Genomic DNA, 21,258 nt, shown 5'->3' with positions numbered 1-21,258 from the left:
ACTGCGCCATTTCCTTTCCCCAACAACCATTATTATTATAACGCGACAGCGGTAAGGAGCTCGTGTCGCAGAAAAGTCGGTGTCGTCGGTGTCGGCTGTGAGCGAAAAATGGCTCATACCGGTGGACACCTGAACCGCGGCGTAAGGGAAGGGATTTTCCTTCCCTTACGGCCCGATTCGGGTGTCCACCGAGATAAATGAGACAGGCGTCCTTTCATATAATTAAATTGTCCAACGGGCCACGCGTAGCGCCGAGCGGGCGATGGCGCGTTCCGTGCACCGCTTGGCAACGCTGCAACAACACGCTGTCGCGTCTCTTAATTCTTAAAGACGAAGCTTAAGCGTCCTCCAAATTTTTATCGTTCAGTCTTCTGCATGGTGGTTATAAAAGCACCGGTCGAAAGGGTCAAGCGCCGGTGTTTGTAATTTTAGCCCGTGTTTGTTTAGACGAAGAAGCCACATACGTAGCTAAGCGATGCGCGTGTCTGAAGAAGGGCGCGCGAGCGGCATGTACAAATTTAAGCACGAGCCACAAATTTTTCGTGCCATTCGAACGCTTTCCAGCTCCAGTGCTAAGCAAAACGCTCTAGAAACGGCCCGAAACCGCCGCCTGAGCACTCGCCGAGCACGCAGAGCGCTTAGAGGCGGAGCTACAATAGGAAGCATTTATTCAGGCTACTCCAGTAAACTCAGATCGTGAACAGCCGCCGCGGTGGCTCAGAGTTATGGCGCCCGGTCGCTGACTTGACCCGAAAGGCGCGGGTTCGATTCCGGCCGCGGAAGTCGAATTTCGACGGAGGCGAAATTCTAGAGGCCCGTGCGCGGTGTCAGCTCACGTTAAAGAACCCCAGGTGGTCGAAATTTTTGGAGCCCTCTACTAAGTTGCTTTGGGACGTTAGACCTCATAAACCATAAACCATCGTGAACCATCAAGATCGTGAACAAGTAGTTGCATTTGTTGGCATGCGGTCATTTTTAAACAGCGCACAGAACGGGGCAGCACACATATGCGACTCAAGTGCATACGCGGTACGCTTCTGTCAAGCGCCGGTTTACGGTAGCTAGCATAGCCAGGCGTGTTCACACTGTCCAACCCACACACTGAGGAACTCTATGGGTCTATGGTCCAGCCCCTTGCTCCGAATCAATAGCGAATTGTGCCGATTGCAACGTCCTCTATGATGATACAGCATTTTACAGACCGCACTAAGTGCAGTAAAATTTTTAATTATTCGTCTATATATAGGTTTAAACGTGGCGCTACAAATCATAAAAGGCAGAATTTAGAGAGGAGTGTTTAAAATTACAACACGCAGAATTCGTGGCTCGTTTAGCGACTAGTATGAATGAACAGCTCCAGCCGTAAGATGCTGGCCGCGGCTTCCGAGCCCGGCGGCGGCTGGGAAGGCGCGGCTATATTTGTAGACGGTCCCCCGAGAGCGAAAGTTGCCAAAAAAATGCCAGAGAAGCAGGATCCACGCCCAGTTCGGCGGCCGAGGAGAAGATGGCGTCCCGCGAGAAAGCCAAAGGACAGCACGCGCCGAAAAGCGGACGTCTTCCGCGGAGATGGGTGGCCTGTTTCGTGCTGGCCATCCTGCAGACCATCATCGGCCTGGGCCTGCTGGCTGTAGGAGCAGCGGACGTTGTGTTCACGCTGGACCACAGCTGCAAAGACCGCACGGGAGCCTCGTTCCTGCAGGCGAGTCGCGTTCTTCGCTTTTGTCCAGCACCGTGTAAACACACGCGTAGCGCACGCGCGCTCACCCGCGACGTCGTGTGGGAAACGTCGCGTGCACGTGCGTACAGGCGTTGAATATCTGCCCTCGCGGCTTTTCTCACTCAGCTTCGCGGTCACCGCGCAAGAACTTCCGCGAAATGCGCGAAACATGCTGAGGGCCCTGGCGAGCGCGGCGTGTTGCTAGGGTACGTTGTACTGAGCGCGTGCGTCGTTGGTGTACGTTGTAGCGAGTTCCAAAGTCGTCGCCGCACTTAGTCTCCACTGACATCAAGTGTTACTTTTTAAGCAAAAGTGGCGAACTTTAGCGTTACGGACACTGTTCGTTGAGCTTAAATTTACTTGCTTCCATAGTGCGCACTGTAGATGAATGATAAAATAATAAACCTGAAGAAAACCCTTTTTCTTGAATAGTAATAGCAAGTTATCTGTTTTCTGATTAAAGACATACTGTTATGGGCGAGAAAATCTTGCCAAAGGAAGGGATATTTATCTGCCTACATGTTTCAGGTTATATATATGCTATATTCGGCGACTAATTTGCTGAATGTGAAGTGCAAAATTTGTTGCACATTTTTACTCTTTTATTTACAAAAGCTGCTATCTAGCTGTCTGCCTTCGTGTATGAATAATCTGACAATAGATAACTGGACTGGAACTCAGCTTATAATGCTTGTTGCAGCAGACAAGCACCACCTCAATAAGCTTGCATTAATATCTTCTTATTTTTGATATGCTTTCCTAGGGACAGAGATTTTAATTAGATACCCTTTCATCTTTTAAAGTGCTTAAAGAATGAAGCACCCGTGCAACACTGCAATGCATGGTTAGTGCACCATATAGGATACAACTTCAAAAAAAAACCACTTATTAACACTGGGTCACGTCCGCGGTGTACTTTGTTAGACCTCTGCCCAACCACAACAGTAAAAGAAATCAGTTTTTTAATGTGCGACATTATTAAATAAGCTAGGTATCAAAATTGTCAAGCTTATGATTTTTTTCTTGTGATTAGCTTCTTGTTTAGGTAAAGAGAAAAGCTTTATCAACGGAGTACTTTTTGGTTGTGGAGGAATTCTGTGCGGCGGTCCCAAATATGGGCGGAGCTTCACTGCAGACTTAAGATGCATCGGACTATAACTCTACTCATATCTAGAAGATAGTAACTCTGACATCTTAACATTAACAGAAACGTGGCAGCACTCGGGTATAACTGACGACAACATCTTACCTGATTCTCGCGGTTTTGTTGCTTACTGCGGAATGACAGACCTAATAAAAGAGGTGGTGGCGTAATGATTGCCATAAAGAAATACATTCCTTTCTTTCATATCAACATTTCGTCCCCCTCTAGAAATCTTGTGGGTTTGCATAAGTCTCTTCTTGGTATACATGCTACCAACCACCAGACAGAATTCGGAAACTTCAGTAACAAATTTGCGTGCCAACCTCTCAGATATCAGCTGGAAGCAACTTCCCAAAAGCCGACATTTATTTATTGTGATTTTAATTACCTGAATATCAACTGAGGTACGTTAACTGCATCGGCACAGGACTCTGTTAATTTCGTTGAACTAACCTTAGCCTTTTCTTTAACCCAACTAGTTACTCAACCTACATGCGGCCTTAACATATTAGACCTTGTTCTCACATTGGCTTCATACAATGTAAGCCCGACCTTCCCCATGGATGGTTTCAGCGATCACAAACTACTCCATTCACTCTAAAAATGCGGTCATGCCAACACAGCCCACCCCAGAGATAAAACTTCGATTATAACAGGGCAAACTAAGATGCCATTAACCTCGGCTTACAACCCTTCTGCGATTCCTTTCTGCAATCCCTTCCTAATTGATCTCTTAATGAAAACTGGCGTCAGTTCAAAGATAAACTCACGCAGTTAATGAATACCTATATACCCTGCATATCTTTCCGTGCTAACTCATCTAAGCAGTGGTACCACAGGAACTTTCGTACGCTGATGAAAAAAAAAAAACTTTTCAAAACAGCTAAATGGTTGGGAACACCTATATCTTGGGCAAAGCATAAAAACGCTGATAAAGAATACTGTGCGGCCCTACATAAAGCTAGGCATAAGTTCATGGCTCATGATCTGCAATCCTTCAAGCACATTCCAAAAAAATTTTGGAAAGTATTATCACATTCTGAAACTTCTGCAGATTTTCGTTGATTGATGAGGCTGGATTGTTCAAGACGAATGCCCTCAGACTTTCATTAACTTTTTCGCCAATATGTTCACAAAGGAAGACTATTCCGATATTTCATTGGCACCAGATTATGACCGACTACATGAGCCTCACAGATGTTACCGTTGATGGCGTTGCATCATTGATTAATAATCTAAACTGAACTATTTCATGTTATGTTGATGGGATTAATTAAAAATTTTTGGAACATACCGTGGCTCATTCCAGCGTCATACTCACTCATATCTTTCGGCAATCACTTTCAAGAGAAGAGGTACCATACGAGTGGAAAATTGGAAAAGTTAATCCAATTTTCAAATCCGGTGACTGAACTAACGTTGCCAATTATCGCCCAGTATACATATATAGCTTGTAAACTTCTCAAACACATCATTGCATCTAACACGGCACTACATTTAGACGACAGCAGTTTCTTCTTTTCAAAACAACACAGGTTCAGAAAAGGGTTATCATGCGAGACACAACTACTAGAGTTTACTAATGAGCTGCTTCACGGTATGGATGAAAATCTTCAAATTGACTGTATATTCCTCGATTATGCTTAAGCCTTCGATCGCGTTCCACACTGTCGTTTAATAGCTAAACTCTCATCCTTGCGCCTCGATTCTTAAACCATTCCTTGGATAAGAAACTTTTTATCATTTCGTAAACAATTCACTTCTATTGATAACTATTCACCTCCTTTAATTGATGTAACATCAGGCGTACCGCGAGGTAGTGTAATAGGGCCGTTATTGCTTTTAATCTACATCAGTGACCTACCGTTAAGCATTACCTTGACCATCAGACTGTTTCCTGACAATTGCATTATTTATTGCAAAATCCACTCTGTTAATGACCATATCGCTCTTCAGGAAGATCTACACCGCACTAATGACTGGAGCTCATCATGGTAAATGTCCCTTAACACTGATAAAAGCCAATTAATTATGTTTAGCCGTAAATGGTTTAATTACCTTTTTTTTATTCGCTTAATCATAGACCACTCACTCTTGCGTTATCATACAAGTACCTTGGCATCAACTTTTTACCTAATCTCTTATGGAAAACCCACATAGAAAAAATTACTGCCAAAGCTAACCGCGCACTAGGTTATTTAAAACGTAACCTCAGAGGTGCGCCTTCTTTCACACGGCAGCTCGCATATCGTGCCACTCGCTTTATTGCTCACAACTATTGCCGACATTCCAGCATAACTAGCATTAAGACGTATACTGACCCTTCCATCCTTAGAATCTCGCAGAACAATATCACTTATCTGCCTTTTTCATAAAATTGTTTGCAGCAATGATTCCTTCACCCTACCACTTACACAACTGGCCCGCACATCTCACCGATTGCATAATCACTTCAGTTCTAAACGCCTTTCAGGAAGGACCACCGCATTCAACTTATCAGCCCTGCCTCGTGCAGTCAGTTATTGGAATGGTCTTCCTGACAACATTGTTCACATCTCAAATGATGTTATCATCAAAAAAAAAAAAAGATAAGCAGCATTTTGTTCGGAAGTATGTTCTGAAGTGTGTTTTTCAATTTAGTTTTATTTTCTGGTTGGCTGCTTACTATTGTATAACGGTGTTAAAATAACCATCTTCTATTTGCTTCTCTTTTGAGCCCCAGTTATGTAACCCCCGTTCACGTAATACTCCAGTTGGAGCCCGTGAGGTATTTGAATAACTAAATAAATGAATTAAAGGGAGCCTGAAATGATCTTAATGGGCATATTCTAGTGCAATAGATCTGTAGAGGTGGTTTTTGTGGGTGTTCAAATAAAATTCTAAAGCTCTTCATGGTCCCTGAAATGTAGAAAAAATTTTGCAAGAATCGCTGCTCACAGTAGCTCGCAACCAGTTATGGCGACACACCTCACCGCGCGTCCCCTACCTTGATGACGTCAGTGGGCTGACGGGGCGAGCTTGAAAGCTGGCCCTTCTGCCCACTGACATTGAGCTTTCAGTTTCGACGAAATCATTTCAGGGCCCCTTAACTGCCAATTACTCTGCCTTTCTTTCTTTTTATGCTAATTGTAACTTGTGGGGTTTAACGTCTCAAAACGACACATGGGCTATGAGCTGCTCCATCTTTTCCACATTAGATTCACTGCAGGAAGGATTGTTGAGAGCACCACACTTGCGATTATTGTTCATGGTAGTGTATGCTCATCATAATCATTGAAAGCTTTGCCACTTATTTTAGGCCTTTGCACCAGTTTTAGGAGTGCAGCGCTTTTGCATTCGTTTTGCCAGTGGTACGCGCAACTGCTGCACTTCTGTCTTTGTTACGCAGAAGTGCAAGTCTAGTGCTGCATAAGTTCTTAGCTGGCTTGCGCTCTCTAAAGTGGAAATGCAGCTGTAGTGCACCAATATAGAGGTGCCCATATGTAGGTTGGAGAAGTGGATAAGATGTGACCGTAGTCTTAATGAAATGACGCTTCTTTCTTGAGAGGAGATGAGTATAGCTGTTCATTGTGTCAGAATTGTCTTTTTTTTTTTTGAGTGAAATGACTTACTTTTTTTTTTTCAGTGCAATGATGATTTCCTTGGGCTGGTTCATGGCAACACTTCATTGAGATTTGCTATTTGAAAATTCTTCATGTGGTTCAGGATTTTGGTGGCTGTTGATGTTGGCAGCACGCAGCTGTCTGTAATTTGGTGGCGATGTCAAGGCTAGCAGACATTCAGCCCTGCACTCGATCATTCATTTTGGAAGCAGCCAGTGCCAAGCTGTGTTTGAACTGCCTGAACTGATGCTGCACGCCGGCGGCACCACTGCGGAAGTAGTGTAGTGAGTGCAGCCAAGTCGAAGAGACCTGTCGATGTGTGTACCTGGTGTTGTATAATTATAAGGAGCACATAAAAATTTTCTGTTGCATTTAGTCCGTGTATCTTGTTTGCAGTCCATTTTTCTTTGTGGGGGTATTTTTCTCATTTGGTGGAGGTACTTCTTTCGTTATGAAACAATTTTGTATCACCACCGACAAGGTGCAGTAGGCATTAGAAGTGGCTGTGTGGTTTAGTGTACATAGCATGTCAACATGTCTTGTTCTCCTTTTTTCTTTTTTTTTTATTTCTTCTTTTTTATTGAAGAAATGCCAGACTTGGTGTTAGACAAAACCGGTGAACAAAAATTTCCAAAACTTGGGTCCATGGAAGAAACTGACCTTAGCGAGGAAAGTTTTTCATCATTTTGTGCAGCAAGATATTAGTCGATGTATTTTCCAGCATGACAGTCAGTTGATTCTGAGGGTCTGGCTGAGTTGTGGCTGACCTTGCAGGGTGTTGTGTGCGTCGTGTCGGGAGCCTTTGCCCTGGCCGCATACTCCCCCCGTCGTGTACGGGCACAGGGGCACCCCAACCGAGTTCTGGTGGCGGTGCATGTTCTGCTGTCCTTCCTGGTTGCGGTCGTCAGCTTCAACGTTGTCACATGTCTTGCTTCTTACACTGGTGACAGGACAGCTGGTAAGTTCCTTCTTTTTATGCACCTAACTGGCCATAATGGTAGCAGTGAGTAGACATGATTGCCTTAAGTTTTTTGACTGGCTGCATGCTTAGATGGGTGGGGTGGCACCTTGGCAATGACAGAAGCCATGTAGCCACCTGGAAGCTAAGCACGTATTGGTGGGTGAGTTGGCTCAGCATTGTTTTTAAAGGCACTAAAAAATAGACGGGAGAAGAATACACGAGACACGCACGCAGGTGCACTAGCAACTTATAGTTTATTCTTGTCACATGGAATAAAAACTGCGGCCACGTGATGAACACCCAGCAAATCAGTGCAGTCGTGCAAAGAGTGCAAAAAGAAATGAGATACAATACCATGTTTTTTGTTTACACACTTCATATATTTATGCCATATCCCACAGTCTGAAAAAAGTGAAAATGTTAATTTTTAGACCCACCGTTCTGCTCTGCCTGTCTAACTCATTGATCATGCTTTGCAATTCATCTCCTGAGTGGCTCAGCTAGGCAATGTCAACAGCGAATCGCAGATTAGTTAGGTGTTCTCCATTAACTCTTATCCGCAACTGTTCCCAATCCAGGCCTCTGAACACCTCCTGTAAACAGGCAGTGAATAGTATTGGCGAGATTGTGTCTCCCTGCCTGACACCCTTCCTTATTGGAATTTTATTGCTGACTTTATGAAGGACTATGGTGGCTGTGCAGCTGTTCTAGATATCTTCCAGTATTGTCATGTAGGGCTCTTCTACGCCCTGATTCTGCAATGCCTGTACGACTGCCGAGGTTTCTTTTACGCTTTCTCGTAATTAGTGAACGCTATATATAGGGGTTGATTATATTCTGCAGATTTCTCTATCACCTGATTGATAGAGAGAATATGGCCTATTGTCGAGTATTCTTTACGAAAGCCTGCCTGATCATTTACACATATATTTCTTGCTTACATTTGTAGCATATCAAGAGCTCTTTCATGCTTTTCTGCTGCTGTCCGCCTCAAATATGTTAGTGTGCTTGTGTAAGTACGAGCATGTGTTCATTTTAAACATTACACTGTACGCGGATTTGACTATCAGTGAGCCTGGCTTTGTTGTGGCAGCCCTGTTTGCAGTCATCCTGTCCAAAGTGGTACTGACCTACACGTGCCATGTCCTGGGAGGTGTTTGTGCGGGTGTGGCTGTACCCGACCTGTGCCGCAATGGGGCCGGTCTTGTTACATTTGATGCTTTCCAGAGGGACGTCACCACCAAACAGGTGGGTATGGAGGGCAGCATGCTTAGGAGTAATTAGTTGTGAAGCAAGATGGGCTCTGACATGACTTTTACAGTATCAGCTGGTTTAGCCTAACCTCCCCACTCTTCCCAACCTGAGATCTTGTTTTAAAGCGAAAGCTTTACTGGCCGCAAACTTGCGGTTTCGCCGTGGCGGTGCTCCGAGGAGGCACATGACATCACAACGCGCACCTTGCCGCGGATCCGAACCGGTCTGGCCGGGCCGGTAGTGGCTGGCGCACTCGGCGCGAAATAGAAACATGCTTCATGTCTCCGCCAGTGCGGTCACAGTGCGCGGAAGCTGCCACACGCGTCGGCGGTCAAGCACAGTTGGAGTATAGAGGGTTTCGCTTTGGCCGACATGACGTCGCCGTGCAGCGCGCGCGCGCGCTTTACGCCGGAGCATAAACGCGCCTTAACAGAGCCTGCGCTTAACCGCTAACCAACGTATTCGGTGGCAGCATCTATGGGAGCCACTGAAACCCCACGCACACTCACTGAATTATATAAAAAAAAAAAAACCTGTGCCGCGGCTCGGAATCGAACCAGCGCCTTTGGCGTTTGAGGCGGAGTCGCTACCACTCTGCCACGACGGGTCAAGCTTTAACCTTGAATAAAGGCGCATGTAGTGAATGCACTCTTTTGATGCAGAAGTCTCGGCGCTTCCGCTACATATATCCTGTCCTAACAGAGCTAGGCCATGAGCAGTTTTTTTAATACTGCATGAAGCGACATCATCACATAGTAAAGTGTCGACGACACACGTCATGTGACCGTGCAATACAAGGATGTTTACATTTGTAGGTGGAAACAGCTGGTATATAACGAGAACGTTCTTGCAGGCTAGTTGGTTCATGTTTTTGCAGGCTAGTTGGTTCATGTTCGAAGAAATAAAAAAAATGCGCAAAATGATGAGGATGAAAGGTAAAGGAACTTCATTCGTTCCTTTCCCTTTCGTCCTTGTCATTTTGCGCAGTTTTTTCCTTTCTTTGGGTATATGGTGAGCATACGATACTTCCAGGTGAATGACCAGAAGCATACCACCAGCCCATGTATAAAGGGTCTGTAAAGTGGTTTTGAAAGTGGCCATAAAAGACGTGCATAATGGAGAGTGAAGGCTATTGAGCATTCATGCCACGTACTACAAGTTTTCAAAAGCAAGACATTACAAATAATTTTTAAAAATTCCCATTTCCACTTCTCTCGGCGACATCCAGTACCGTTCTCATGCAAATTCGGCTTTTGTTGAGAGGGCAAACATGGAGGGCCATTTTTAATCATCGGTATCTCCGGTGCTACATAAGCTAAATCGAAAACTTTTGCAGGAGGTGGATAGACGATTCAGTATCAGTACTTTGGCTTTTCTTACCCTCAGTGAAAAGTGTTGCACTGCTCCTTTAAGGTGTGAGGCCATCTCTGCTTCCCTTGATGACAGTGTGCAGTATCCCATGGTAAAGAGGGGACAGGTAGCTGTGTTGCTTCAAAACACAAAGTGAACAAGGAAAATCTCGGGGGTTCTTGCCAACGTTTCGACAAGAAGGCTTGCCTTCGTCTGGGCAAAGCTTTCTTCATTGGTGCGGCTTCAATAGGGCCTTCACTCCGAGGAGGAAGGCCGGGTGAGGCGGAGGAAGGTGTGAAGTGGGAAGGGTGTTCGGATGGGAAGTGTGAATCTTGTCCAGACATGATGGCTGCTAATGAGGATTAACCTATTGACCTGCAAAACTGCAATTAAGAAGTGCACCAGCTCAGCATAAAGGAATCCGGGTGAGGGTGGGGAGATAGTGAACATGGGATTGAAAGGCTGTGTGTCCACACGTGGGGACTGCGACAGGGGGCATGGTATGACTGGTTGGGCTGACCTGGGAAAACTAGGAGAACGCAATTGAGCAGCAAGGCAGAAGAAGAGAGAGAGAGAGTGGGGGGGGGGGGGTGGAGAAAGAGGGAAAGGAAAAGGGGAGGGGAACACTGTGTTTACTGACATGGCACTCATATGGATGCCGAAGGCAGCTGGGGATATCATCATGGCCATCATCTGCTGTAGTGCACAGTTTTCTTATCATGCCATTTGAAAATGCTTTTTAATGTAGAGGGCTGTTCAGTTTGAATGACTGTATTTGCGCTCAAATATAGTGCATCTGGCAACATGTTGGACTACACGAGAACCACCTTGCCTAAATCAGAGAAACACTGAACTGATTGAACAGCTTGACATTGTGGGAGGTATGTCTTGCAACTTTAATTTATTGCGGCATTTTAAAAATATGCCAGCTTTGAAACAAAGTCGCATATGTTCCATGCTCTCGTTAAAAGTACTCACCAGCTGTTAACGAATGGCTGCCTATTAGGTGCACTGTGAAATGTGAAAATTATTTTGGAACACTTCATTTACATCTGTGTCTACGGGCTGCTATCCAGGCATACACATATTACAGCTTTTGTTTATTATTATTATCAGTACCTCAAATGCCCCGGGAATGGGGTAATATATGAGGGATGGGCTGATTGTTCATTTAGTTTGAAATGATGTTCGATGCTTTCACATTTTGTTCTCGGATCTGCTTGGCTTTTGTTAACGAAGGGACAATCTCACAGTTGGACTGTGGAATTGCAGAACTACTTTGAAAATTTTTGTTTACAGTAGCCGACAGATTTTTCGGACTCCAATAATTTGGACTTGCTCGATATTTCGGACTTCGCTGAGGAACCATCGTGCACCTCATAAGAATGTGTACATTTCACGACCGATACTTTGGACTTGTAGGGTCTAAAAGTTCGATTTTTCGGACTAAACAGGTGCAAACAATCTGTGGAGATCATTTTTCAACCGAAAGTTCGTTATTTTGACCTAGTATAGACGCGTGGGCATCGCTGTCACAACCAACTCGTTCTCCGCAGCTGTGAAAGGCGCCATCTGGGATTTAAACGGAATCGGCGAGCGGCGGGTGCTGACGGAGTGAATTGGAGGGACTGGCTTGGATAGGCTTGGCTATTTGTTTTCCATCGTTGCCTTCGAGATTGCCTACAAAGAGCGCAAGGTCGCATTGAAAATGGTACAACGGGACAGCCGCAGTGTCCGCTGCGGCTTGGACGACACCACCTACGGTGCGGGGCAGCAAATGCAGCAGAGGGAGGGGGAGTGCATTCGGAGGTGCTGGCTTATGCTTGTGTCTTCCTGTGGGTTACCTCTTGGTCTTCGCAAGCGTCATTACCCCATGCAAACTGGCTGTTCTTGCTTAGCACGGCGGTGCATTCGTTCACGGCATGACTTGCGGCCACGTCGCGCTGTCTGGTATCATGACATGAGAAGGTGCGGAGATGATGAAAGCATGACTGTGGCTCACATACAGTCCGATATTATCGCTTGTATACGCGGAATATGGGGAGCGGCTATGTTTGCGATTTTGAAGGCAGATTTTTCTTGGAAAAGTTTTTTTTTAAAGTTCGCGGATTTTTTGGACCGTTGATTATTCGGACCATTTTCCGGGCCCCGCCGAGTCCGAATAATCGGTTGGCGTTTGTGCTTGCATTTCTAACGGTCATACCCCCAGCTGTTGCCCCCACCAGGTGACTGCAATGCCACTGCATCTTGTTTGCCTCCCCATTGACATTGGTCTTCAGAATCAGTGATGTCAAGTGTAAAGAGGTTTCAGAGCTTTATCGAGATGAGCATACCTGTGCTGGCGTCCTCAGACAAGTGCAGCCGAATTTAAGTGCTCAGGGAGCAAAATTTCTCGTTTTACTGTGACAGCTATGTGGGTGTACTTCTAAGCAGCTGCATTTGCAGCAGCTGTGATGTCTGTGCACACTGCACCCTCACACACCCCGTAATGCACAGCCTGCATAGCTGCTGCACTAAACCAGAAGGTTTACCTAGGCTGCAACACCCATGTACACGGCACAAAACTCCCAACACCCAAGACAAAACTAACCCCTCCATCGCCACACCTGTTGACTGCCTGCTGCACTGGGCTACTCCAACACTCCACAGCACTCCCCCCATCTACCTCTATCTCTAGAGATGGATTATGGATGGATGAGATACCATGAGTGACTGCACAAGACACATGATTGTAAGTGTGGTGCACGCCTACCCCACGCCACTACCTACCGTCACAAGCATGAAGGGGGAAAAAAAAAAACCCAGGAGGGCGCGTCTAATGGTAACCTTGAAGCCTAGTCATAAAATGTTAAGAGAGTCGGTCCTGCAAGTGATCGCACCGCATGATAGCTTGCGGTGATATTTATCACCATTGCGTGCAAACAGTGCACACTAGTGCAGCAAACTGACTATAGACCAACTTCCTTGAAATAGATTCCTGCACCATGGACCACGCAGACATGCTCACTAAAACATACCGACACCAAAACATTGGGGGCTGACTCAGATAGCAAAACACAAGGGGAGGGAATGGCTTCATGAGCACTTGGCTTGCGAAGGCTGGCCGCGTAGCACCACGCTCTCTCCCAGGTTTTAGTACACTAACTTTTATAGTGGCCGTTCCCCGCATTTAGCTGTTGTGTATTTCTTTGTTTGTTTGAAGCCTGTTTTGTGGCAGGTGAGCAGCCTGCCCACCATGTGAAAGGCTGCTTGGGAAGAGCAACCTGGATCGCAATCCAAGTCTTACCGATAGCAGCACCTGCCATAGAAGGGCAGTGGCACATTGCTTGACCAATGCACCACTGTGCCAGGAGCTGTAGGAAGACTCCCTGGGATTTATGAATGCAGATAGTGACCAATTCCGCATATATGGACATTAACCCATTATCACTGGATCTGAACACCAGAACCGAAATGAAAACCGAACTGCTAGCGCACTTAATCCACATTTGGCCTAACTATGCAAATCAACCATAATTTTTTTTCTCCTTCTCTGCTCACAAGTCGCGTCCCCTCGTACCTAGAGTTACTAAACACTCAGACTGGCATCGGCATTTCACGGCTACTGTGCGATTACTGAAATTTGCATTACCACAAGGGGAAACATCCAGGCAGTTTTCTTTTTCTCATTTTTTCCTTGTTGGTGATAGAGTTGAATTTTCACCTACATTTCAGGCACCACAGAACCAGAGCAGTGCCCCCACAACTGCAGCCGCTGCTCCCAGCAGTGTGGCGGGGCCCGTGCAGCTGCCCGAGGCTCGCAGCCACGTGCAGGAAGCGCCGGGCACGGGCGAGAAGCTCACTGTGGTCACTCTTCCCGAGGCGGATGTCATCTATGCCGTGCCCGAAAACAGCTATGTGGTGCGCCGCCCAGAGGGGTCATACGTGGCACCCCCGGGCAACACAAGGCTGGCTCCCTTCTTCCCCACCTATACGCGTGTTGCCATCGAATAGCGACCGTTGACCGCAGAGTGTAAATCTCTGCTCTCTAGTGTGGTGCCTTAACGTCACAGGTGCTTGCAAGCTGATCAGAGCGTGCTGTATGCTGGTTACACCTGGCGGCCGGAAAGGCGACCATTACCGCATAGTTGTCTGATTTACTGCTGCCACTGTTCGGTTTGCAGCACATGGTTCATTTTTTGAACCAGTGAAGAAAGACTAACGCATATCCGGTGGTTTGCTTTGACATCATTCGCTTGGCGAACTACAGTCTCGAAGGTTTGCATTGCGTGCCACCAGGTGTCACCAGCAGTGCACCTCCATCATTGCCTTCCTATAAGTCTTGTTACTTAGACATCTGTCCATGCTCAAGCCATTGCCGAGCTTGTGTGTTCTGTGCTTATCACTGGAGGTCGCATGAGCGGTAGTTGTTAAGACAGATGCCACAGACTCCCTAGCATCCTTCTTGTTCTTTCAAACCTGGAGCCACCAGTTGAGCTTCACACTTGGCTGATGTCCTTGTCTTCCAATCAAGTCACCTTTTTTTCTCTCTCTCGTCCTCATTTCGTTGAAGTATTTGAGAGTCGAACACAAGCTCCCATTGTGAGATTAGGTCTGGTCATTACTTGCTGTGCAGCTAGCCACCCCAGGATCTGCTGGGCAGCAGTGAAACTGCTATATTTACGTACTTGCAAATATTGGCTATGTAGCATAATGGCAACTCCCCAACTTTGGGAATTTCAGGAAAAAAAAAAAAAAACACGTTGGAATCTGTCACATGGGTCTATCCACGCAAGTGCCAAGCTGTTGACATGAGATTAAGGCAACTATTAGTGTGTACCGCAAAGCGGTTCTAATGAACGTTGCTGGTCGACGAGGGTAATTAGTGTGACCAGGCGTCAGTACAGGGAGAATATGGCAGCCGAGCAAACACTGTGCCGGCAGCCACCACTGCCTCGCCTATCATATCGGAGCAATGAAGATTAATCATAAATTTCTTCTTCCGAGAGACAGGCAAAATGGCAAGGTCGAAAAATTTGATATTATAGGGTGGTTGTGGCTAGCGCATGACAGTGGTATCCAGAGGTGATTGGGAAAGCCTTTATCTTACAGTGGATTTGAGCTGCATGGCAGTGATATAACCTAGTGTTGGTTGAGGTGAAGGCTTTTGCAGGATTTTGCTGAAGCAATAGGCTTGATGCAGCACTGACATTGTACGTACCGTGCGGCATTTGTTGCATTGGTGCCAAGATGTCAAAGGTTTTTCTGCTACCACGTGATGTGTGCCGTTCCAATTGCATATTGCTGGTGAGCTTCATCGTTCAGTTTCAACCCCTCTACTTGTGCTGCAGCCCTGTCAGCTTCCAAGCAGAATGAGTCATTGCAGTCACAGCTGCGTATCATGCATAACCTCACCATCAGTGTCACTCAAAGGCATTCTTCTTCCTCAAATAAGCTTGTGCAAACACGCGACTTTCTGCTTGTGTGCATACTTGGTGACACTTAGTCACTCAGCTTGAGCTCGGTGATGCTTATGTATATTAGTGAAGAAGGAAGAGCGAAACCCATTGCAGGCAACCACTGCGAAGTTAAGGACACGCAAAAGTTTTGTCTTTTCTCAGAGGTGCTCCTGTGCAGTACAGTTGTTTTCCTGAGGTAGGCCTGAAATGCAGCACTGAAAGTGTTCTGCTTGTACAGCTAGAAGCAATATTAGAGGGAACATGGGAGCACGCGGCCTTTGTGCTTTACAAAGCGCTGCTGCTGACAGCTGACAAGAATGGGCGGCATTGGGGTATGTGCGGAAAAAAGCGGCCGGCCATGCTTACTGGGTATGCACCTTTGCCGTCGATTCTCGCCGCATCTCGGTAATGGCGGTCTGCGAAGTGCCGTGGTCAGGCGCTGCAGTGTTTTCTCTCATATTGCTTCTATTTATGCATGTTCCTAGGTGATGATGAGCTTGACCCTGTAAGAGTGTTTGGTAGTGGAAAGTGAGAATAGCTTGCGAGCCACCATTTTTGCAGTGTTTTCGAACTGTACGAATCAAGGCCTGTGCATTAGCCTTGAAACGGAAAGTGTCAGTTTTTGCCTAGGCTTAGTGCTGTGCATTAGCCTTGAAACGGAAGGTGTCAGTTTTGCCTAGGCTTAATGAGGCATCACGTTAAAACTCTAAGCTCTTCACTGTGCTGATGTTTGCTACCTTACCTAAATATTCCTCAGTGCCTTTGGGCACTCCATGGAATCTCGAACTTCATTTTTATCCTGCACACTTTTTTTTTTTTGCTGGCCAAGTGATTTGGATTCAGGCATGAAAATGTGCTCATCTTGACCACAAATGTCCTCAGCCATTGGGGCCCGTTTTTCTCGAATGATGGTGCTCGGGTTGCATCTACTAGGAGGAGGCTGGTTACCTGCTTGAATCTTCATGTGACTTCTCTTCCCTGAGCACGGCCTATCTGGCCTTTGCATAATGCATGTCTTGATGCCACACCTGACTTGGGCACTCATATCTAATGTTTTGTTGACCATAGTGTGTACAGATACAAATTTAAAGTTTGGTGCATCAAAGGTCTTGAATATGCCGTTTACAGAGATTCATAACTAACAAAACCTGCAACTTAAAGGGCTGTCTTGTTTCTGGACCTTTGGACACAAGACAAAACAAGACAGCATAACATGGCACGCTCATCATGCCTTGTTCACTTCCGGCATCTACTGTGTGCTGTGCGATCCAAAGATTCTACAGTGTGCCTTCTGGTCTGTCCCTTTATGGTTGAAGTTTGCACTTGTGTATTACCAAGAGTGGCTACCATACCCTTGTCTCCCTTCTCTCCGAGTGTCGTTGTTGGACACTCCTGTCCTCCACTGCCATGGTAGCCGCTTACTGTATCTGCCTCTGTGCTTCTCCTCACTGCCAAAGTTTGGGGGTGTAGACTCTGTCTCCTCACAAAAGTTGTGCAGCACTGTGGGGGCTACAAGGCACACACACAGTTGGTCATTAAAGTGCGAAGTTTCGAAGTTTTGTGTTAAGTAGCTGGCTGGTGGAAATAAGAAAAAATACACTGCTGGCTACTATGGCTATGTAGCGTTAAGATTCAGCGACAGCCATTTATGATGTTGAACACACCATTCGGTGGCACCATCTATAAACAGGGGCACGAATGGTGCAAGTACTAGTTCATGTTGCTGCATACAGAGGACGGCACAACTCCGTGGTGTGGCGAGCAGTGCCACTTCCCTTCGCTACTTGTTTCTTCTTTGTGTTATGCCGACGGCACAAAACCAGTAAAGCACACAATGCTGCTTCTGTATGTGCTGGACCTCTAGAACTGGCTGGCTGCACTCCGCAGTTCTGCACAGCTTTTGTGATGTGAGGGGGTGTGTTAGGTTAGCAACGGTTTGCCAGGATGTTGTTAGAGACAACTGTGAGCTGCATTACGACGTGGCATTGTTTTCTTTGCCACAAAATGTACAAGATACCGGTGTCGGTTTCACAATACTCAGCAAGCAACTCTGAGACTTTCAGTCATGTGCGTTTGCGATTTTTTTGTTACTATTTAGGGTGTACACACGTTTAATTTACTTTGTTAGCGAGCCCAGCTACGACTGCTGGCCGTGCTTCTGCCACACATGCGTACGTTTTTTTTTTATGCGTGTACCAGAAGTATACATGCATAATTCTGCTGGTATGTGTACTTAAAGCCAGTAGCTCTTTGTGTGTGTGCCAGAGCTATTATGTACTTTCAGACTTCAGGGGACAGATTTGTAGTCTTTGTAAACTGTGGTGGCTGTTGTAGAATCTTTTTTTTTTTTCTTAGCACCACTAGGTTGGGCTAGTTTGCTTTATATAGCACCGTGTTTATATGGTGCAGCTTACTGTCTTATCATACCGCTCCCCCCTTGCCATTAGAGTAACAGAACACTCAGCGACTCAACAAGAGCATGTTGGCACTTTTCCAAAGGTTTGCTAATTGGCTGAAATCCTTGTTCTGTGTGTACCAAGGTTGCGTCTATGCACAATGAAAGCATTTGTGAAAAACACTTTCCTTGGCGCCTGCATTAGATGGCGTAAAAAAATGAATGTGCTTCATATTTTGTGTTTCAGTAAACGTGCAGATGTGTGCAAGTGAGATAACACAGTGTTAAGAGCTTTTTTTTAAAATTTTTTGCTATGGCAGCAATGAGTGTTGTGGCTTCTGTGACCAAAATTCAGTAAACATGCAGATGTGTGCAAGTGAGATAACACAGTGTTAAGAGCTTTTTTTTAAAATTTTTTGCTATGGCAGCAATGAGTGTTGTGGCTTCTGTGACCAAAAACTGCACTGACAATGCCGGCAGATTTTCCTGCCATGCAAAATAAGTAATTTATTGCTGATGCGCTTTCATTGTGCAGACAGTACAATTTTGTCAGCCTGACAGAGTCTTTTGGGTGTAATCATGCCTACCTAGTACTACTGTTTAATTTGATAACAAAAGTTGACCAAAGGGGTCTCCTGGAAACCACTGTATTGCAACCGAAAGCTTACATGGTGCACATGTGCAGATGGTATTTTTACTATTTTATTTGTTGCTATTGCATTGTTGTCTGTTTGCATGCACAGAGTAGCGAGGCAGTCGTTGCCACAAATTGTCTACTCCAACTGTTCATCTGAGGGCACGTCCCCCATTTTTTTTCCTCAACTGCCAACATTTGTTTTTTCGTGGTGTGTCATTAAACAAGAGTTAAAAAAAAAACTCCTTTCATTGCAAGGCCACAGTTTGAGCTGCACCTTCCACACTGTTTTCAGGTTCCATTTAAAACTCAACTATATTTCAAAGTTTTCAGCTACAACATTATTTTCCCCCCTTCCTTTTGTGCACACAGTTCTCACAACACTTGTTCCCCCCCCCAAAAAAAATGGAAAATGACTTCCAGAATGCATGTCATCAAATCCACTTTAAGTATAGCTTCATGAAGCCATCTACCAGTACCCACTGTAGTAGCCCAGTGCCTTTCATGCTTGGCTACTGATCCCAAGGTCACAGATTCGATCCCGGCCACAGCAACCGTATTTTGATGGAAGAAAAATACAAAAATGCCCGTTTGCTGTGCAATGCAAGCATGTGTCAACAAATCCAATGTTGTCCAAATTAATGCAGAGCCCTTCACTACGGCGTCCCCCGTAGCTCATGTTGCTCAAAAGTATGTAGACAAGTTTTTGGATGTCTGTTTTTCGCCTTGAAAGAGGCCTACAAGTCTGGTAATAGTGAAGATGAGCTCAAAACACTAGTGCGCAAAGTTGCAAACGATTTTGTACCGGCAGTTTCTGTCCCTGCCAGCACCAGCTCTGGAGTGCACCTTGATGCCACGGTCAACCTGCCAACCTTGACTACCACAGTCTGGTACCAGAGGCTGGCGTCACCAATAAGCACTGGTTGTTCCTGTGAACAACCACTGGGTTCAGTGACGTCACAATAGTTGGGGAAAGTGCACCTTTACGTCGCGGTGCAAATGTTGAGCAGCTGCTCGGACAACATTCAAAATCACATGAAAATATGTTCCACCCAACGCCAGTGACTGAAACTTGCTGCAGGGCATCTTTTAATTCCCATGAAACATATCATTCGTTTGCGTTCGAAATTTTGTCTGTACCCCTTTACAGAACAACTGTGGAGGTAAGAGGTCAAATGTGCGAAACTTGCAGGTAAAGCATGCAAAGTCCTTTTGCAATAGCATTTGAAATGGTGACATAACTAGTGCTTAAAAACGAGAAAGTCTTCAAGGTTCTCCGCAGTGCCAAGTGAAGGGCGCAAGATGACGTCATGTACAGTACCACCAAAACATTTCCAGTGCATAAAACTCTTGCTTTGAAGGAATAAAACCAACGCCACTGATGGCAAAGCCTGCCGAGCATTGTCTGGCAGAAATATGAAATCTAACCGTCCACAACTTCATACCGATCTTTTCTCCACTCCTCTGGTGCTGAGAGGAGAAGCCTAAAATTTGTCAATTACGTTGCCATTTTAAGCACTACTACAAAAATACTGGGCATGCTTTACCTGCAGCCTATATTTATTTGAATCCTTGAATATCATGGATTTTTCAAAAAGTGGTGCTCTCGCCCTTTAAAGTCATCACACAGTTTACATTTTTTTTATAGTATACCAATTTTTTTTCTTGTACTCTCAACTGCAACATGAGTGGAATTGCTCCTACAAGTCGCATAAATGACCACCACCTTCAAACTTAAAATTTAGCAGTAAGCTGGTAATGCACGCAACTGTGCAATTGTCTTTCTAGAATTGGATGCAGTGGTACAATATTTTTCCCTCGCCTAGTGACAGGTTATTTGAAATTTATGGCCATGAAATGCAACTTGCCAGTTGATTTCCATTGCGGCATGCTAACCAGCTTGTGCCAGATTGACGAGGATGGCAATGAAAGTGCTGCTGTTAGACGGGTTGCTAGTCAGTTTCAAGCGACCAGAAGAACTACGCTTGCAATTCTTGTAACAACTGGATGACGCGACTGTCGGACTCTGGGTTCTCTTGAATCAGGTGCAGACTTCTGACATCTGTAGCACTTTCGAGTGAGTATGTTGGCCTTTGCACACCAATCCATTCAGCTGCTAAAATGCAGAATCTGCACTGCTATGCCTGCTTTTAGCAGTGCTTGAAAGCAAACATCACAGGTATTGGAATTCACGAAAGCTGCGCAGTGCCAGGATAGTGGAAGACAATGAGACTACTTGTGAAAACTGCAGTAGCCGCTTAGAGGCTTTTTCAGGTTGGTCCAGTTGTAGCGACAACCAGTTATAACTACTGCATTTTCCACCTTTGTAGGTAGAGGCTTAATAAGTGCATTGCTCTATACACATTTGATCTGAAAACAACCCGCTAAAAATCATTAACTGCTTTGAAGTGACGTTACTTTTTGAGCGACAGCTGTTGAAGCCACATTTCGTGGTTCTGCGGCATTTGCTTAACAACAAAAAGACACAAGGAGCAAAGGAGATTGACACTGCTCACACCACGGATCTGTGACGTCTTCTCTGCACAGTGAACTAGTTCTTGCACCATTCGTACCTCTGCGTATAGAGGGTGCCACATGATGGCACAGTGAGCAGTGCATTGCGCATCACAAATTGCTGAATTCTGCTTTACACAGGCAGAGTAACTGGCAGCTATTTTTTTATTTTTTTTTCACATGCCTACTGCCCGTAGCAGGTGCATGGCATTCAGCAGAAATGGCTGCTCTGGACACAGCATCAAGAAA

The 21,258-nt window shown here is 45.6% G+C and overlaps 1 protein-coding gene across 1 annotated transcript; it reads left to right on the top strand.

The window, feature by feature from the left end:
- The first annotated feature begins 1,339 nt into the window (after positions 1-1,339).
- On the top strand, positions 1,340-15,877 carry LOC144106984 (uncharacterized). Its single transcript, XM_077639958.1, has 4 exons — positions 1,340-1,699; positions 7,238-7,421; positions 8,518-8,672; positions 13,743-15,877. The coding sequence occupies exons 1-4, from the start codon at positions 1,505-1,507 to the stop codon at positions 14,019-14,021; spliced, it is 813 nt and encodes a 270-aa protein (XP_077496084.1). The 5' UTR covers positions 1,340-1,504; the 3' UTR covers positions 14,022-15,877.
- The last annotated feature ends 5,381 nt before the right edge of the window (positions 15,878-21,258 follow it).

Source organism: Amblyomma americanum, chromosome 10 (assembly GCF_052857255.1).
Source record: "Amblyomma americanum isolate KBUSLIRL-KWMA chromosome 10, ASM5285725v1, whole genome shotgun sequence".
NCBI lineage: Eukaryota > Metazoa > Arthropoda > Arachnida > Ixodida > Ixodidae > Amblyomma > Amblyomma americanum.
The sequence above is the reverse complement of the archived record's forward strand: the minus strand, read 5'-3'. Positions and strand labels throughout refer to the sequence as shown.

What these genes read in the sequence shown, in the direction of transcription:
- LOC144106984 (XM_077639958.1), top strand. Translation starts at nt 1,505, where the DNA reads ATGGCGTCCCGCGAGAAAGCCAAAGGACAGCACGCGCCGAAAAGCGGA. An exon ending in CACTGGTGACAGGACAGCTG is followed by an intron (nt 7,422 to 8,517) that starts GTAAGTTCCTTC and finishes TTGTTGTGGCAG; the next exon opens with CCCTGTTTGCAGTCATCCTG. An exon ending in GGGACGTCACCACCAAACAG is followed by an intron (nt 8,673 to 13,742) that starts GTGGGTATGGAG and finishes CCTACATTTCAG; the next exon opens with GCACCACAGAACCAGAGCAG.